The 21,402-nt window shown below is 34.1% G+C and overlaps 1 protein-coding gene and 1 non-coding gene across 2 annotated transcripts in view; both read left to right on the top strand.

The window, feature by feature from the left end:
* Positions 1-485: 485 nt before the first annotated feature.
* TRNAD-GUC (transfer RNA aspartic acid (anticodon GUC)) lies at positions 486-557 on the top strand. Its single transcript has one exon. It is a non-coding gene; the product is annotated as a tRNA-Asp (tRNA).
* Positions 558-6,742: 6,185 nt separating this feature from the next.
* HGTX (HGTX homeodomain transcription factor) overlaps positions 6,743-21,402 on the top strand; it is a 67,495-nt gene continuing 52,835 nt past the window's right edge. Inside the window, exon 1 of the mRNA XM_073077515.1 lies at positions 6,743-7,252. Within this exon, the coding sequence (XP_072933616.1) occupies positions 6,943-7,252 (310 nt within the window). The 5' untranslated portion in view covers positions 6,743-6,942. The remainder of the gene's footprint in view (positions 7,253-21,402) is intronic.

Genomic DNA, 21,402 nt, shown 5'->3' with positions numbered 1-21,402 from the left:
AAATAAAAATTGGATTGTGTAGTTTTCTTGGCAATTCGATTAGGAAATACATATTTAGTTGTTAAGATGAATTGAATAAATACTTAATACAAATAGATTCCTAAAATCTTCATGAAGGGGTTTAATATTAATTCCTGTAAGTACAACATGGATATACAAAAGAAGGTAATTCATAAAATATATTTAGTTCGCTTATTTCTGCCTTATTACAGCCACTATTATAGTCATTGCGAAAGTGCTGTAATTCTTAACACCTGAACTGCTGTGCTCTGGTTTAGAGAACGTTATAATATTACACAAATGCAATGTAACTTAATCCTGAAGAGTAGCGACGCACTTAAACAAGTAAAACCAGCCGATTGTCGTACAGTGTTGAAGAAATATTACATCATCAACATCATCATTTGACAAAGTATTTAACACTCACCAATGCTAACCACACTTTGTGTACGTATATGTCTATAATTTCAACCCCTAAGTTATAATCCTCGGTAGTATAGTGGTGAGTATGCTCGCCTGTCACGCGGGAGACCGGGGTTCGATTCCCCGCCGGGGAGACCGTTTTATTTTTTTATGTTTTTATTTTTTATAAATCTTCTTGTATGTTAATGAATTTGTAAATAAAATTAAATAAATAAATACATTTTAGACATAGTTATTTTCACGACGTTTTTATTCGATTCCTAATTGTGGGTCGTATTTTGACATAAAAGCAGCAAATCAGCTTGCAGCTTACTTGATGTGACGTGGTTGCTACTACCACTCTTTTATTATATTCGTATCCAAAAATCCAAAAATCTGTGAGCGTGAAGTAGTTTTAACGTATTGGTTGATAGGTATGGATACCGATTGACTTACATATGAAACGACTATCTTAGTCCTTAGGAGTAGTAACGCAAGTGTGATCAGCTTCAAGTAGAACCTTTCTGGATGGAATTGGTTTCCAATGGATTCAATTGCCATCAAGTGGACGGCATGCTCGTTTGATACTTTAATCATATATATGGAAGGTGGTAGAACTCTTTGTGGTTCGACTCCGGTGGCACCACCGCCAGACCTATTTCTACCTAATAACAGCAGTGTTAGGCGCTTCTGTGTTGCGGTTTGATGGGTGTGGTAAGAGAGACAGACTAGTTCAGCTTAGTCTTCAGGGGTAGCGGCGCATCTGTGGCCGACCTCAGGTAGGAATATCTAATCCTATCTGAGGTTGATTACAGATGTCCATGGGAGGCAGTAGCCACTTACCATCAGATGGACTGCATGCTCGTCTGCTACTCCTATATTATAAAAAAAATAGAAATTACCCTACTACATACTTTGTACAAGTATGTTGTACTAGTATAGTCATCGCACTTAAACCACCTTAAAATCCACTTTGGTTACGAAATAGTACAAAACTGTCTTTCATTAGAAGCTGATAGTTACGCTAGTCCAATGTTTCGGTTAAACCGAGTTCAACCGAGCGAGAGGATGCGCTTGACGTAACACAAGTACCCTCCTTTTAACTTGACTCGCTTTTTATCCGTCGCCAAAGACTAAATGCGTACTATATAGTAGAACAAATAGGCAAAAATACTTTCGCGTTTTTAGTAATATATAAAAGTGTCTGCTTCTAATTTAGTTTATGTTTCGTAGATGGTAATAACAGATTTTAAATATGATTCTAGAAAAACGATTTCAAATTGTTCAGTTCTTATTTGCAGCTTCGTGCAGGCCTACAAACGGCTGAGAAGATTTATATAAGACATTAAATTAAAACAAAGATAGATTTTATAACAATAGTAAGATTTATCTTTAAAAATATGTATTAGTACATTTTTCTTTGTTTTCGAGGGGGAAACCTTCAAAAGGTACCCGACGACGTGGGGACGACGCCGGGTTATGTGGATTTTTTCCAGCACTAAAACCCCCTCGGTGGCCGTCCTCAGCGGTTGGTGGAGAACTCCGGGATTTCCAATGGAACACAACCGGAGTCCTCCGAGCGCGATGCCCCGGCCAGGCTCTGCCCTGGGGGGAGCAGTTTACGCTCCTCCTGCACACCTGGTGTTTACGACAGCATGCGACCACACATGCCGCCGTCCTTCCCGGGGTTGCTTGTCAGACGGTTCGAGCTCCCACTCTGGCCGCCCGCAACCCCGGAAGCCTCCTTTTAGGCGCCTCTTACGACAGGCAGAGGATACCGTAGCCCTATTCTAGTCCCATGTATAAGTACCTACCTAATTGTTAAGAAAATATTTAAACTCAAATCGTAGCATAAGTAGAATATAATAGTTTTCTTCACTCTTGTATCATCTTGTGTGTTGGATGAGTACACTGAGTTTGTGAGTAATTCAATGTATTATGAATTAGTGCAACGTGTTTATTTCATAGCAATCAAGTACTATTTAGGAGCAAAAGTAATACTAGTGAAACAACTTTAATTTGATGGCATTATTTTATTAATCTATTGTTTTCAATAAACAAATTTTAAAAAGACAAAAGAAACTTAGGTACAATATGACCAAATTCATACACAAAGATGACCTACTGCATTCAACATGATCTACGTCCCAGTGTTCCAAATAATAGAATTAGGGCCGTCCGCCAGTGAGCGAGGGGTATCGCTGATTTAATCCTAGTTTGTTTAGCGACATCGGGGCTCGGTTTGATTTACCGACATTCTCTTGATTAAAACTTGATAGCTTAGAAAATATACCGATTTACTGCGATTTGGTGAGCGGTAATATGATTATGGAAGGGTTTAAATTGAATAGTGTTCTTAAGAGATTAAATTTACGAAATTAAAGATTTATAATGTATGAAATAAATTGCTTTATACGTCACATTCAACAGTAGGTAAGTAAATTGACAATAATGCACAAATACATTATGTTATTAAGTAAAGTATATCATTATATTAATTTGCGATATAAACCGGAGGCTAATGTTCTTCACTATACTTAAAGGACGCTTGCTTAGGAGATTGTACTGAACTCTAGCAAGATACACAGAAATTGGCAGAAACTGTCTATTTGTAGCTACCTTCTATATAAAAAGATTATAAATGTATTTTAAACATAGTAGTAAAATTTTCGAATGTTCTGCATGTTTGTAAACATGTCTTTGTGTATGTTCGCAAGTTCAATGAATGAGAATTACATACGCCGTAGGAGTAATTCAGCTTATATTGTCGAGGTAGGTATGTATGTAAAATATTTATATTATAAGCTCTTGTATTGACTGTTTAAATTTATATAAATTAGTAATATACATAATAATAATTACTAATTACTTATATATCGACTTGTTAAGAAACATTTTGTCAATCGTGATTTTCTCCATTATTTTATTTTTCGAATATTTTAAAGCTGTATATTAAACAACGTTCCAAGCGAAAAGTTAAATCTAAAAACGTAAGTTCTGAAAGTTTCATGCGGAGAGCAGCACGTCCGGCCGGGACGGCGTCTGAAAATCGTCTGAGCGCAACAAAAACACGTGGAGAACTCTACTTCATGGGCGGGGCTGAGGCACTTTATCCACCAATCAGCTTCATCCATTCTCATTCCCTCTCGCTCTTTCACAACCTTTCACTCTAATACGTAGATTACCGATTCTTCATATCAGTGGGTTGATTTTTTTATTGTCTCCAAGTTGGTAGAGCCATTGTGGCGTATAGTCCATTATAGATGTTACTTATCTAACTTTTATTGCTATATGTGGTTTTATTCTGAGACAATAGTGTTTTATTCTTATTCGCTTCAAATAGCCACTGGATTTTTGATTTTCATTTCTCATGTTTTGTTTGTTTGGGACGATAGATCAGAACTTAAGTTATAAATGGATCGGCGGATACATTTTGCATACTCATACATATTTGCGTAAAGATAATATAATTTATTTGTATTCGATGATAATAAGATTAATTGTGAACTCTACATTTACTTACATTTGTCTTGAATTTAAAACATAGGGATATACAAATACTTTTTAAATGTTATTTGATTAAATTAAATATTTGAATTACTTTATCGAAATGTTTAAGATTAGCTAACGTAATTCATAAAATATAGCGTTAGAGTACTAAAAATGGCATTGATAAAAAATATAATAATATCAACGCACATCATAAAAACAAAAAAAAAATTGTAAGAACCGTAGAATCAGTGATAGGTAATTAAATTTTCTATAGAAAATGTTCAATAATAAAAAGAAATCAAATTTAAAATCCAGCGTTTATCAGTAATAGATATCCGCTTGATACATTACGTACAAATTGAGCGATGTGTAGCGTATAAAGCATCCCCCGCGGTAAAGGTGTCGCCCTAATTGTGCCCATGAATGGCTGCAACTCGTAAGGGTGTGGGCTTATTGCGAGCGGGAGTCATAGCAGAGAGGATGGTTGGAATTTTTGGACTTACATTTTATTTTTACATGGAGGAACACCTGTAAATGAAATGAACCTATGTCTAGAATCTAACCTGACCTAGAATCTAAAACGTTTTTCACTCCTAACATATGTAATCCGCTATGTGTGTAAATGGCACCCACGATAGAGGGAATCCTAGTGTTAAGTTATGAGTGTAAAAAGCGTTTTATGACTAAACTAGAATGTCTTGTACCTTGACTGGTATAGTGGTATTATCAACAGATTATACGGTACGATGTCCGGTATAGTACCTATACCTACTGGAGGTATACAATATCGGAAAATCGCTTACGCTTATTTGTAATAAAAGCTAATACATCCGCTAGCATTGAGACCATACGGTCGGTTTTGTTCAGCGCAGCATTGTGCTACATCCGGCCGCCAACAATGGAGCTTTTTACCCCCATTATATTATTATAGGGATAATTAATTTGACTTCCATCACCGTTGGAATTGTTATGGTTATGTGAGTATCCGATACTAGTTATATTAAGGTTGTGAGTAGATTTCCCACTTTTTTAAATAAGTACATCTAACGAAGAAATGTTATCATACGTGAAAACTTCTAAAGTAGTCGATGAGGAAACCATTATTTTTAACATATTAAAGCGTATACCTATTGCTTCAAAGAAATTAATGGAAAATATTAGAAAACAATACTTAAATTCTTTAAAACACATACCTAATAATTAATATTGTTCTCGAAATATATTTATGGTTAATATTTATAAAATATCGCCAAACAGAAACAATTAAAGTAACGAGAACAGACATTTTATTCTTGTTCACATAAAATCACACAGATTTACATAAGTGTCAAGTGTGAATTTATAACTATGTCAAAACAAAACCATTAAAATGTAAGCAGTTTAGTGCATTCCCATATTAAACTGCCTTGCAGCGTCGCTTCATGGGGTAGAGTCATATCTTTAAAATAAATTAATGCCGTGATTATCAAACTCAAAGCCGTTTATTGTTATATTTATGCTCCGCCATATTTATTAGGGGAAGAGGTTTTTAATTTCGGTTAATGTCCGCCATTACAGATTAAAAAGGGCTTTAAAATTCGACTCCCTTTTGTGGCGTATTTTGTCTATGGTTGGAGTTTTTTGGCTGTTTTTGGGTCGATATGTGAATAAGCCGGATGTGGTCATAATTTTTAATTGGGTATTCGATTTTTGATGATGTTAAAGTCCTGCTTTGTACATTTGATACGGTTGCCGTAATCAATATAAGGGATTATGTCATATTTGATGGCTTGAAATTTTCTTTTTTAAAGTTTTTTTTTTCAAATCAATCCGGTAACGTAGCAATGAAATAGTATATGATTATTCATGTTAATTCACCCATACAATTATGTCGATACCTAAATTAAACAATAAAAGCAAAATCTATTAAAAATATGTATTAAATTTCACCTTTTTTAAAGATTTTAAGGAAAATAAATAATAAATGATTTTTTTAGGAAAAATGTATGTATCTACCTAATAACAAACCACACGAAGCTTACAATAATCACATGTAACGTGAAGCTTAAGTAGAACTTGTTTGGTAAAATATAAATGTGTTGCCTAAAATAAAATTAAAAAAGATTTACAATATTTGGAAACGAGGAATGCTTCATTTGTTTCTAAAAAAGTATGTGCGTAGTTTAAAAATAATTTGTAACTTCATCCTTCATCTCTAAAACTTTCAAATAGGAGCTCTTCCTATTTGAAAGCATTTTTATTTGTCACAATAATTATGACAAATAAAAATTCTTTAAATCGGCATTAGAACTAAAATATACTTTTAACTGAGTGCGAAATTGGTACCATTAAACTAACTGACAATACCAGGACCCTGGACCCTTACGCAGATGGTAATATCATGGGTGGTTTATTTCCGTACATCGAGTGCCGCTGTCAATTAATAAAATATTTGTCACATAAATTATCCAGTGACAAATAGCCGAGATCCTTCCGGTGCTTTGAGCGAAGCGTCGTAAAATAAACTGCTCCATACACTTCGGCCCTTATTATTCCACATACAATGGACAGTGCACGCGGGCCGAGGGGGGCCGCACCGCAAAAACTGCACCGACTTAATTATAAAGAGACAAGAAACGCCATTAAATAGCGATTCGTTAAATCTACGCTCTCGTGTTAACACCACGTATCGTCTCTCCTTTTCTTTTGCATAGAAACGCGAGCGAGAGGAGCGTATATCGGAGCAGGCAGCGTCGAAGGGGCGGCGTCTCCGATATAAGGTTTAGATTGACTGGGCGTTCTCTATTCACGTTTTTTTGTTTGCGCCGGGCTTTACGGAGCTTTTCATTTGGTGTCGGGTCGCGGGCGCGGGCGGTCGCGTGACGGACGCATCTCTCGTCTGTATATCGACTGCGATGATAGTGTAACAAAACGGACAATGCTTTAATTCTTTGGTCGTACTTGTTGGTTATTTCGAACTAAAGATTGTAATAAGCGCTCTATTAGGTTTTGAAGGGACGATGTTTTAAAGTTATCTGGACGCTTTAAGTGTGTAAGTGAACTGTAACCATGTCTGAGCTTCGCGGTTCCTCGCCCCTCTCGAGGGGTGCTCTCGACGGAGGCTTTGGAGCTCCGTTAGCAGCTTTAAGCTCGTTGGCAGAGGCGCCTCCTCCGGCGCCGAATCCTCATGGGATAGACCACATACTCTCGAGGCCAGCAGTGGGAACGAATGTTGGGGCCGGGCTCCTGACTCCGAGGCTGTCGCTGGCGGCAGCGGCGGCCGGCATGGCCCACTACCTGCAGCACAAGCCACTGTACTGGCCTGGCTTCCAAGGACTAGTCTCAAATCCCATGGCGTGGAGAGACCGGCTACAATCCAGTGAGTAATTTCAATTTGTTTGCCATATCAGACTTTTTTGTACGTTGGTAGAGTCTACGTAGAACACTATACTACGCGCGTGTAAAAGATTTCAACGGGTGCGTTAGATTCTAATTAAATTAAATTGCTTTAAATACATATTAAATATGGATGTTAATATATAATCTGTGCCACAATGACGTTAAGAAGGACTTATGAATATACGAATTACACGCTTAATGAATACATTGGTGTGTGTGATTTAATTTATTTCAAATAGTCTTTAATCTATATTTATTTGATTTTGAATTGACTGACAGTATTGTGAGATATTATTGATTTATATAATCCGACTATAAGCCGCCAATTTGAATTTTGAAATTAATTAGCGATTGAGAGACTTATTCGTACGTTAATAGAGATATATGTATCGACTTTATTATAGGGATTAATTAGATATTCCATGATAAAATTAATTTAAATTAGATCAAGTGTTAATAAATCTCCGTTTGAATAATTCTTATAAATAAGTAGTAGAGATTGAATATATTATGGCTTTGGAATGTATATACCTAACGGTTTAATAGCTTTAGGATTAAAGTATTGCGATTAATTATAATTAAGTATCTAAAATTTTGATTTTAACGGAAGATTGTAAGGCAGTGGTAATAAAAATATTTTCTGTGTTTTTAAAAAAATACTAATTGCAAATGTAATTTATTATCGTTGAGTAACTGAAGACAGCTGACAAATGTGTGTTAACGGCTTTCCGTTGATTTGACATTTTATGATTTAAAAAAACTTAATTTTAAAAGTCTTAATTAGCTGCATATATTTATTTTTGTACTTTTTTTGAGAAAAAAATACTAAGTTTAATGGTTATTACTAGTTTAAAAGGTGAAGGGGAACATGAACATAAAGGATCCTGCATTCCTGAGAATTATTTTTAAATTTTCTACAAATACTTTAAAACCGCACTGAGCCAGCACGGTGGTTTTCACACTTATAAGATAATAATGGTAGGTACATATTACGTTATGTATATAGATTTACTTATTATAAATAACTATATATTTCAAATATTTTTGACTCTACATGTCTGTACTAACGGCCCATTAACAATAACACTTAAAATGCGAAAATAATATGTGGACATTATGTTGTAATGTTTGATTTCCGTATTTGAATGATTATAATTCAGCTTAATTCATGGCAAATTTCTTTGAAATAAATCGACCTCGAAATGCTGACATAACAAGTTGAATTTATTTCTTGCTATAAGATATAGAATTTACAAATATTTTTTTGAGGAAAGGAACATTACATAAAATATGATAAGCTATTATATAACACTTACTTAAAAATAACCAATAAATATCTTTATGAAACCTTACTCGGGCGACCCAATAGGTCATTTAAAATCACCTAATTTGTAACGTTTATTTCATGCTTTATTTATTTAACTTTTTAAATACATATCTCGTTGTAGTTAAAACAGTATAACACCAAGATAAATAACAAATTAGCAACAAGATGGATAGTGTGGCACGTGCCAAACCGTACTGATCGCGGGCCGGCGGCGCGCGACCGACGGCCGCCCACACCGCGTCATCATCACCGGGAATTTATTGCAACTACATTGTTAACATTACATTTACAAATGACTTTAAATAAACAAGGAATTGATATGCTACATCCAAGTCAGTAAAATGACAAGGAATGTTAACATTTTTGTACGGTGTGAACTTCAAAAAATCATTATAGAATTTTTGAATTTTTCACAATTTTTGAAATCGTTTAAGATATTTAAAGAGTCGACATTAAGATCTTTACGGAAGCTTAAAATTAAATCGTTTTAAAAAGATTCAACTAAATGAAAAATAAATAAGTTTCATTATAATGTAGGTACTCGGATTACTATTAGGTATGTAGGTATCTTTTTAACGGAAATTGCCGTCAGCAGCTAATTCCCGCTATGAAGATAAATAGATAATTTATTTAGATTAATAAGATAAATAATAGTCATTAAATATAGGAAATATCAAGGATGTAACAACTTTTTTAGGTGTAGAAATTATTGTGGTGTTTCATTGTAGAAAACATTTTTAAAACGATCGCTGGTTTTTGTATACTAGTACATACATAATTACTTATGTTTTGGTAGAGTCCTTAACATGCAGATTAACCATTGTTCATTAGAAATGAGTTAAATATTACGATGTCATTAAAATAGGTAAAATATCATTTGCAAATAACTTGATGGTAAATGTTATACAATTTAAAGAGATAAAATGTATGTCTCATTCTTTGGTATAGATACCCTGCGGCTCAAACGTCATGACGGATTTTAAAAGATGAGATCTTTGGATTTTTTTTCTTTGAATCTTTCGTCTACATTGTGGAAGAGACAGAAACTACATTTTTTAACCGTCGAGATTTGCTTTTATCACATTCTCTAGTTACTAAACCCTATCTTTATGACAAAACAAAACCTTGTGTCACATGGACTGTAACCGAATTAACTCGCTATCCATCGTAATATGGTTATTAATTAATATTTGGTATCGCTGCGCTATATTAGTTGATAGCAGACGCGGTAATGCGTGTAATCTGCCAGCTCTCCACAGATAGCAAGTAATTACAATCGATGAACAACGCCACGATCCGTTTGAGCGCGTCCGCCATGCTTTTTGAGATTGTTATAGGAATTTATTATCATTTGTCACTGTTTAATCAATTTTGGGTTTTTTATGTTAGAGATACTTTTAGGTTTAAGTCGATTGTATTACCGTTCTACGGAGAGTTATGTATTTTCTAGTTTATGAATATTGCTGCTGTTATTATACAGAAACAGGAGTGGCGGTGGTGCCGTTGGAGTCGAAACACAAAGGGTTCTACCACCTTAAAAATACTGGCATACAATTATTTTAACTTAATAAATGTGTGCTACTATTTTTTCTGTAAATCACGGTCCAATATATTTAACGAAATATAATTTAATCTGCTTAAGATCATCTACGTGTTGCTACTCTTGAAGAACAAGTTATATTAACTCGTGTTAGTGTCTCTCAGTACCTACCTACATAATATGACATCATTATGCGGTACTTAATCAAACCATTTAAGCTCTCAGCACTGCGACCTCAAGAATAACATAGGTATTTATTTCTGATAAAATCAACGTATAATGCTGATAAATTCAGTTGTTTCTTAAATCACAGACAGACAGCCCGGACAAGCGGACAGACAGTTAAAATTTTAAAGTTCATATATACGCTAAATAAAATATTTATATATTTTTTTAAAACAAGTGTATTTATCTTATTCTTATATAGATATATAACCTCCGTTATAATATGGTTATCATTTAAAGTGTAACATTATTAGTTTATAAATTTATTTTTTTCTTAATTAATCAGTTTTAAAGAATGCTAATCATAGCTTATTGACTGACACTTTAATCTTATTTTATCTTTTTAGATAACTAATCTATATGAGTTGACGTGCAAACGTATCAATATTGGCGTTAATACACATGAGCTTATATGTACACGGTACACACATAAATATTATGTGAATTATTTCCACGATTTTTTTAATAATTAATTAATATTTCCGAATTATTTTGGATTAGGAAATTTGTACCCAATGCCGTACCTAGTTGTCTCTATTTCTAAGATCAATTAGACACGCTAAGCACAAAAAATATAAATAAATCGCCAAGCACGAGTCACATTTAATATAAAACGGATTGTAAAATTTTCATCCGCCTAGTACTTATTATCCTATCCGCCTATTTAACAGTTAGATCGAAAAATGCCGAAAATACCGGTTTATTGTAGACCCCCTTTAATGTTCAACTTTATTTTATTTTTAGTATTTGTTGTTATAGCGGCCCATAGACGGCGCCGTTATGCATCCTCTGTAAAAATTTCATGTGTGTATCTATTATGGTTCCGGAGATATAGCCCTGTGACAGACGGACAGACGGACAAACGGACAGACAGCAAAGTCTTAGTAATAGTGTTCCGTTCCGTACCCAAAGTTTTTACTCATTGGTTACCGGTTTGGAACCTTAAAAATATATATAAGTAATCGACTAATCAGTTAAAAATAAACTCAATAAGCGCAAGAAAAATGTAAAAGTACAATATCATTGTGAAATTTTTGTTTTGAAATACTGTTAAAATAAGCTGTGATAGCGTAGTGGTTTAAAAACACCTTAATCGGGTTTTAGCTTTAAAAATACAGGCACCCACGTTTGATTTTTCAAAGATACGTGCGTATTAGAAATAAATTAATTCCTGGCTTAAATGGTGAAGGTGAATACTTTGACGACATATATACCTATCTACTGATATTATCTCCATAGAATCTTTAAAATAGTTCTCAAAGGTGTGTGAAGTCAAGTAATTCGCATTTTTTTGTAATATAGGAGTAGCAGACAAGCATGTAGTTCACCTGATGGTAAGTGGCTACTGCCGCCCATAGACATTTGTAATCAACCCCAGATAGGATTAGATATTCCTCCCTGAGGTCGGCCACAGATGCACCGCTACCCCTGAGGACTACGCTGGAACCCTTGGAAAAGTATGTCTCCCTTACCACACCCATCAAAACAGAACACAGCAGTGCCTAACACTGCTGTTATGAGGTAGAAATAGGTGTGGCGGTGGTGCCACCGGAGTCGAACCACAAAAGAGTTCTACCACCTTCGCATTTGGTCAGATCTGGCGTTCTGGTCTAAGCTCCTCTCATTTTAGGACATGCTCAGTGGGACAATAATGGATTGACGTTAACTGTAAAAACATTGACTATCTAAAACTCCACGTTCACGCATCGTTAACCCGTATGATTAATTTCATTACACCATAACAATATCAGTAGATACGCGGATCATTGCAAAGCTTATTGCCAGATACTGTTATATTAGCCGTAATAATATCAGTTGAGATAACGTGATCCATGCTCGAATATGGCGAATAATGTTAACTCCACACTATCTCGTTACGGATTATGGGTACGTTATGAAGTTGTATTAGGTTGTATCGGTAATTTGGAGGTCTACTAGGATCTCGTGGTAAATTGAGTTTAAAATTTACGTTATCGGATAGTTTAGAAATTAATTTTCACTTGCTTTAACGGTGGGTAAATGAAAATATCGTGTGAAACTTATTTGCCCGTTCCCAGCAGTGGGTTGATGATATCTGTCTTAAGACTAGGGCAATGAATATGAGCAAAACGTATGCAGTATTATATACCTACTGTTTGAGTCATAGTACCTTATCAAATCACGATCCTATGATGCTCTAATCTGCCCGTGAAGAGAAAATACTATTCCAGTAGTAAATAAGATACAAGGTATAGAAAAAACAAACTAGTTAAAAATAGTTTTAATTACAAAAGTATGAATTCTTCACACAGAGATTAATAATTACTATTTAATGATAATAACCAGGACTTAATCTTGTCAAGATTGACGGATTAATTTGCACTGGCCGTGTTATATACTCGTATAGTAGCGTGACTCAGTAATGCTTTGCTGAGTTTATATTGCGTAATATCAAGTATCTATTAATAATTAGCACAATGCATTAATCATTTATAGGTTTTAATACAATATAGGTAAAGATTCTTAAAAGTACCTTTCTTGTTTTTCATAGGTCAGTAATAGGAAACAAAAAATATTTCATTTTAATTGCTTAACCTTTACACTTTTCTTCATGCCACTGTTAAAAGTTACAATTAAAGATGAAATGTGCTGTAATCAAATAAATAAATAAAGAAAATAAGATAGAACTATAAATATACCTAACCATAAGTCGGACGGAACCAGGTGGAAAGCTGTCACCGTCGCCTATGAACATTTGCAACACCAGACTAGTAATAATTATGCATGTAAATAATGATAATGACAATTTTTTTCTTTTTTATATTTCTAATAGGATTTATTAATTATGACATTTGTATACCCAAAAGGGTCAAATATAGCGCACTTCATATAACCATGTGAACACCTGTAAGACCTATATTTACAAATAAAGATTTGATTTGATTTGATTTGACCAGAGGAGTCGCTAATGCATGCATGTAATGCTAATGTTCTTTTTGGACCTTTCATGAAGAAACTCATATCATAATACTCAGGGAATACCCCAGAAGAAATTTTATTTTACATTTCGCACACATTTTTGTATACACTATACTCACAAACACATTTTGTTATAAAGCCTACTCATGCATTACAAACTTAATACGAGTATATGCTAACTAATCGAATGAGAGTGTTATAATATTAATATTGAGATAACTGATCCATGCCATTCCATGCTGAACACAGCAGTATCTTGTCCCGGGTTACGGCGGAGTGCCTTGTTTAACGATTATTAGCTCACCCGATGCACGCATCATCAGTAATTGCCTGGACTATTCTAAAACGATCTACTCTGCGTTCTAGGCCAAACAAAATTTGGCATAATTATTAATAATTATTATTAATAATTATGCCAAATTTTGTTGAAATATCTGTATGATTACATTGCAATATTACGATTTTATTGTATAATAATACTGCATCCACACAATTGGGACTTGCCGTAAACTGCAAAACGCTAGAAACACACAAACTTGTTCATGCGTCTCAAGCGCTTGCGGCAAATTCCCTTTAATTTGCGAAAAAACCGACATTCCATTGGGTCAGTTACAAGCGCTTGCAAACCAAGTTAAAGTTTCTATCCACACGTTTCAATTTGCAACGATTCTCGAGGTTTGGCCAGTGTTCAGACGCGGCATAATGGACCTAATGAGACCTTATCAAGAGTTCTACCATCTCAAAATATGTTTAAATCACTGAACTATTTATAAAACAAATCATGCTATTAAACCTACTCATGGTTTCGAAGTTAATACATGCATTCACATTGATTTATATTGTTATAGCATCAATATAATATCAGTTGAGATAACTGATCCATGCTGAACACAGCAGTATCTTCTCACGGGTTACGGCGAAGTGCCTTGTGTAACGATTATTAGCTCACCCGATGCACGCATCACCACATCACTAGTAATTGCCTGGACTATTCTAGTCTAATCGCGTAATATATTACACACAATATTCCAATAATTAGGTATGCTAGATAAATTTGTATAGATAAATGTGTGATTCGATTGTATAAACATTATGATTTCCTAGTACTAAGATAAATATGATTATCAAGCCTTTGCCGTCATAACGAACGAACGTTTAAGAAGAATTCTAAAGGATTTTTACGATGTTTGCCGTTAGAGCACGTCAAGCGCTGTTGTGTTCTAGTTTTAAGGGATACTTATGCGATGCGTTACACTTAGTCTACAGGCGTAAAAATGGTTGTCTGAGGTTGATTGTAGGTGACCCAGGGCGGAAGTTTTGAGGACGAGATGGATTGCATGCTCGTTTTTACCACGCTTTTATTAGCTTGGGTTGTATCTATGTATGTATGTATGTATGTTGTAACGGAATCTTTGAACTCGATTTTTACCCACTTTGAACGGCCCGATTAATTTAAAATTTTGAAAAATTATCAAGAACCGATGACAATATACGATTTTAATAATTTTATCCCATTCTTCTCAACAGGATCGTCAGGAATCAGGATTAACGATTTTCCTTGTGTCATTTTAGCGTGGTTATTAGTTTTTAAACTATAATTATTTACTGCGTTAGTAGAAAAATACCTATGTAATAAATACCTATGAAAAGTAGAAAAATAGTAAAATGGATTTACAAAATTTTGACATATAAGTAAAAGACGCAGCAATACGACGCAGGTTTTGCTACACACGTGTGCGGAACCCCAATTATCCGGCCGGTTAATGACACCCTCGGACCTAACATTATGTGATTATACAACAAACGCCGTGCCAATTAATGGCACTTGGACTTACAAACGATATAAGTACCTATTCTGAAGTTATTTTTATATAATGGGAGTAAAAACGGGTAGTCTGATGATAAGAAGTATAGCTATACTGCCGCATAGGTATACTTGCAACAGTTTTCTATACTAATATTATAAAGAGGAAAACTTTGTTTGTTTGATTGTAATGAATAGGCTCAAAAACTACTGGACCGATTTTAAAAATTCTTTCACCATTCGAAAGCAACACTATCCACGAGTAACATAGGCTATGTTTTATATGAAATATATTTGATAAATAGGTTTTAAGGCGGTACAAAGTTTGTCGGGTCAGCTAGTCAAATATAAAGGTGTTAATAAAATGGTGGTAGAATTAGCATAATTCGACCAGGAAGGTACTACACCTATTTCTAGCGTGAAACAGTTCTTGTATTTCTAAGCAAGAAAGTAGATGCCGCCTGAAATAATTATGAGTCCACAGAAGGAGACTGAGGACTAAGCTGGAACGCCTCGGAAAGTATGTCTCCCTTACCACACCCTTCAAACCAGAACACAGTAGCGCTTCACACTACTGTTAACAGTCAGAAATTGATGTGGCGGTGGTGCCGCCGGAGGTGAACCACAAAGGCTTCTATCATATTTATAAATCGTTGATAGATCGCTTATTAGACGTAAATGTTACTAAAATAAAGAAATGCAGTGCAACTGTTATTAAATATTTATAGATTATGGATATTTAAAATCCTTATTAAGGTTTTCGTTCTATTGCTTTAAGCACAAACGTTTTTGCTTATTCTATAAGCCACATAGTTTATTTATATTTTAATCGCACACTCTTTAGTTGAGGCAATATGTATGTAAATTGTCTATTTACATTTTAAATTAAGTCCGTCCAGTGTATATAATATGACTAAAGGCACATTTTGTTCCAATTGAAGTTACACAGATATTGAAACGTCCCCGGCGCCTAACCCCTGAAATTATTAATTAGTGAGGGCGGTGCGGTCGCCGCACGAATGAAGTGGACACATTTTTTTAATTACCATCGACCCCCGACCGCCACCCCCACCCCCATATGACAGCAGTCCGGACGGCATATGTCGGCGGGATTAAAATTGAAGTTTCCGAATGCAGTTTTTGAACCGGGTGGCGTTATTCAATATGTGCCCAATTTTATCTGCAGCAATTCAGAAAAACGCCCGCTGGTTCATTTCTGTTTGAGCTTTTTATTTGCGGTTGTAACTTTTGCATGATCTTTTAATTAGTAAATAATGGGTTTGATGTTTGAATCCTTTTATTAAATGAGGAAGTCTAGTGATTGCCAAAGGTGTGATTTTAGGTGTTAAGTTCGGTATGATAAAGTATATATATTTTTTTAATGAATGATGATATTAAAAATGACTTCACTTTACCTACAAGGATACGACACTGAAATTAGAAGAATTATTTAAGTAATTATAATAACATGAAATTTCATTACATCCGAAATGTCCCTGAAGTAATTGAAATTCAAATATCCCATAGAATTTAGTGACACAAAAATTCAATTCCGAGCGGGCGCATTAAAAATCTCAGCCACAATCTTCCGGCAATTACCGCACGATGGCGCTATACTCGCAATTATACTTCGGCCGACATAAAGCCCGAGTACAATCTCGCCAAGCCTAATGAAATTAAATTAAGAATAACATAATACCGTCGAGGGCCGCACCGCACATTTTCACCCCCGCTCCCCCTCACCGCAACCCTACGACTCCATCTTTGTTTTTCGAAATGAGGTGACGGTTATTATATTGTTGTGCGATGTGGCGTAACGTCGTTCTCGCTGTATGACTGTGTATATCGCTTGAATTTTTCCTTTATTGCTCTATATTTTGATGGACTTGTAGGTACCTATTGCTAAAGAAAAATAAACAATCACTTAAATTAATGATAATAATTACACGTGTAATGTCCAATTAATTCCATTAAAATATTTTAGTTAAAGACTTCAATTCAATAATTTCACCTTCCACATTGTATGTTCAATGTCTTTCAAGTTTAGTATTCTTCATCATCTGATTAAAATTAGATTTTGATATGACGCTGAATATTCTTAATTCATTAATTGGTGGTGCAGCAATAACTTCTTGCATCAGGATAGGTAAATAGCACAAAAGTAAAATTAATAGAGCAGCGATAGTTCGTAATCATAGATAACTAACAGAAAAGAATATCACTTACGTGCTTGATTTTTCGTGATATGTGATTTTACATACTTGATAAAGTTATATGTGTTTTACAAAGTACTTATTATCCACTTTTATATATGCATTACAGAATAAACAAACGCCGATTAGAAAAAGTTGCTAAATTTAATAACACAAACAGGAAAACTGTAATGTAATACTGTGTAATGAATGAAAATACACTTTTATCGAAAAGTAATATCTTAATCAGTATTGTTATAATTTGTACAACTTAAAGTGTTTAATGTTGAACACGACGGGGACGATGGGGTGTCGGAGTGTCCGCCGATAAATATTTTAATGAATTACTGCTGCAACCTTATCGCGTTTAATGGGAGGCTTAGGGGTTGGTGCATATTATATAGATTCACGATTTTAAAGATACGTAGGGAGGTATATATGAATTTTGAATAAAAGAACTTTATCTAATAAGGTATCTTCTATGAAAAATTATATTACCTGCCTATTATAACAGTATAACAGGTAATGTGGTCCCAGTTATTTATTAAAATTACGAACTGCTTTCAACAAAAATCTGGGGCTGTAGTGATAAAAAGACCTTAGTATATAACAAGGTTATTTAATTATATGGATGATAAATTTGATGTTTACTTTGTATGGGAGATTTAGGTTTAATTCAATTATTAGAGAACATATTTACTCGTACATTTATTTCTAGTTTATAACCGCTTTATTAAATTCTTTAGAACATAAGTAAACGTTTAAAAATCCTCCGCTGGCTACACTTACTAGAAACATCGTTTTTTTAGTACTCTTCAAAATGTAATATCTCTAACCATATCTAATCTAAACCATAAACATCCACAACACATGTGGTAAACACAGACAAAATACGACTTTACCAGTATTAGTGCACCATTTAACAATCACCAATACACTTGGCTAACGACAGATTCATTAGATCCCGCAAACTTCGGCGCCACGCAAAAACTGACATATTAAAGTGACGGTCGAGGAGCAAAAACTGTTTCCATTTACATATTAGGTTTGTGTACATAATACATATTATTATGTGTCTATCGAGGCAATGATAGCGCGTAGGCTAAATGTCTTTCTATACGATTACGATCTCACTAGATTTTACAATTTTAGTTTACAAAGAGTTGTATAATTGAAATTGCTTATTTTTAGCATATCTTGCACTATAGGTGCACTACAGTCTTATAGTCTTATGTTTTAAGTTTCAAACCATGTTGAACCTACATTTAGGTAAAAAGTTTGATTTGCAAGTTTACCATAGATTAGCTGTCAACATCAACATTCATGGCACATGCCTGAGCAACAGTCATAGAACACGCAATATTAGCGACAACAATAAAGATACGCAGTCGAGTGCGACACCGGCGACACCTGCTGCTAAGATAACGGGTTAAGGCACGTTCATACTGTGCTAACCCTTTTAGATAACATAACGTTCGTTATTAATGTTTAATCCATCCAAATTTTTGCTTACCAAAGTTGATTGTGACAATTTCTAGTATACAGAAATTGTCAAATGACCTTTGGTAGGCAGTTATAGTTAAAAGGTTTGTTCGTGTCGTGTTAACCCTTTCACACTATATTTATGAACAATTGAATTGTACTCGAATAATAGGTTCAGTGAAATTTGAATGGTAGGAACAGCGTTTCTAGCATTAAAATAACGAATATATTTTTAAAGTGTAGTCATTAACGGAAATAATTATAATCAGAAAATTGTGTAATTTAATTAATTATATATTAGAATTAATAATCCATGTTAATATAATTGTAAAATGTGTAAATTTTCTTTTTTCGTTCATTTAAATTCATTTTTTAAAGTTGTTATATAAACTTCAATTAGATTTAAAAACCTAATATGCCTTTTTAAAATGACTTGTTACTTTTATGTTTCTTTTCGTCATGATTAGTTACAAAACTTGTGATTGTTCTTAACAACAAAAAAAGCATAAGGTCGATATAATGCAAAAATGTGTTTTTATAGCATGAAAATAATATTATGATTTTATATATCGTGACAATATGAAGGGCGCTTAACAGTGGGCTCGCGACAGATGCTCTGATGAAGATATTGTACGCGCCGTGATTAAACGCGCTACGACATATAAATCATATGTGCGAACACTTGTACCGCTTTCATTGCCTTGTTATCTGTAGAAATAGTCGATATTAACGTTAAATCAATAGTTATGGTTAAAATATTAGGGTTTAGATTTATTTCTGCCTTATAACGTGTTAGCACTGCTGTATTCCGCTTTGACATACTTGTCCGAGGTGTTACAGCTTATTCATCAGGGGCCAGGGAAATCCACCTGTGGCGAACTTCAGATAGGAATATAGTCTTATCTGGGGTTGATTACGGATGATTATTGGTGGCAGTAGTCATTAAATAAGCGGTAACGCGGCCATATTTGAAAGAAGTTGAGACATGCCACCGTTGAATTTTCAAATAATGAAGTCATAAGTGATATAATGTTATTGTATTTAATGTGATAATATATATGTTGCGTATTTGCTTTAGGGCATGCATACAAAATCTCCACCACGCTAAATATATAATAATAAATTTATACAATCCTCCCCACCCTCTGAAGGGTTGCGGTTCCTAAAATCTCGGCCGGATACAGTTGTGAAATAAAGTTATATTGGAATAAACAGAGTAATAATATGTTATGAGCATACTTTTTCAGCTAGAATATATAATATGTGCAGAGTGGTACCTATCTAACAAAATACCTATGGAATGGAAATAATAATTATGTCTAGTTATAAGAGTTACTACTAATGTATGATATTTAATACATTAGTAGTATTTAATCGAGCCCCTTGAGTTGCAGAGCGTGCCACAGAATGAGAAATACTTACCTTCGAAACACATTACCTTTCAGTCCACTTTTTACTGTTTTTGTCTACTTATTTATTGTCTAATACACTAGAATGTATATGTAATATGAACGCAATGAAAGTCTTAGAACTAATAACATAACCCTACGAAAATAGGCATAGTAATTAATTCAGAGCCTCTTTGGTTATTCACCTATTCTCTCCACTCTCAGTGAAACCAAGTTTTGTACAGTCATATCGTACAGTTTTAATTGCTGCGCGGTTTCCTCAAGTATACTTTTGGGTTTCGGGGAACTGGGGTACTGTTGTCACACAAAGTTCTGAGTAATGCAACGATGGTACGTCATGTGTTTCGCAATTCGGTTTATTTAAATAAGTTTTGGTTAATGACACCCGTGTGACTACACTCCTAGTTTATTTCGTATGTTTGAAGTTTAAATATGGAGTTTGACTTCTTGATTTTTGTGCCTATATTTCGTAGGGTCAATGATTCTACGAAATGTAGACATAAATATTTTGGTGCGTAAGCAGACATTTATACATGTACATTTTATTTTGTTTGAATTCGTAAGACAAAATTATAATGTGCAATAAATTAATAAGGAAACTTTTATATTTATTCTTATGTTTCTTAGTACATAGGTACATAGAAATAGTAATAGAAGATATAAACACAGAATAGTAGAACTAGTAATTAAATATAAATAATATTATTATTTTTAAAAATATAAATACATAGTTTATAAATTTGTTACATATGTAAAGAAAAACAAATACCTTTTTAGGCTCCATAAAATTAAGAACAAAACAACGATTATAATATTTTTACTGTTAGACTTCATAACATTAGTAAAGGGAATCCGATCAATACTTGTCTCAACGTTATACACAAGTACATAACGAGCCATTTTTCCCTCCGCAGCCTTAACATGTAGGCACGTTAGCGCGCGCCTTCCGGTTCGCTCGTCGTTAGTCCCCTAGCGTAGGGCGGGCGGGTAGAGTCACCATCAACTAGGTTGACGAGGGACATTTATATTTTAATATATTTATATTCATTATATGCTAAAAAATGAACAAACGAATGTCCCTGTGTCGTTAGATAATCAGAAATAATAACTAACAAAGTGAATTAACGAAAATGTTTACAATTTATTAATTTTATAATATGTATTTATTGCTATTCAATTAAGATAAGTGTAAA

Source organism: Epargyreus clarus, unplaced genomic scaffold (assembly GCF_041222505.1).
Source record: "Epargyreus clarus isolate Ecla_fem2 unplaced genomic scaffold, WU_Ecla_fem_2.2 ptg000010l, whole genome shotgun sequence".
NCBI lineage: Eukaryota > Metazoa > Arthropoda > Insecta > Lepidoptera > Hesperiidae > Epargyreus > Epargyreus clarus.
This window is presented reverse-complemented; position numbering and strand designations above follow the sequence as displayed.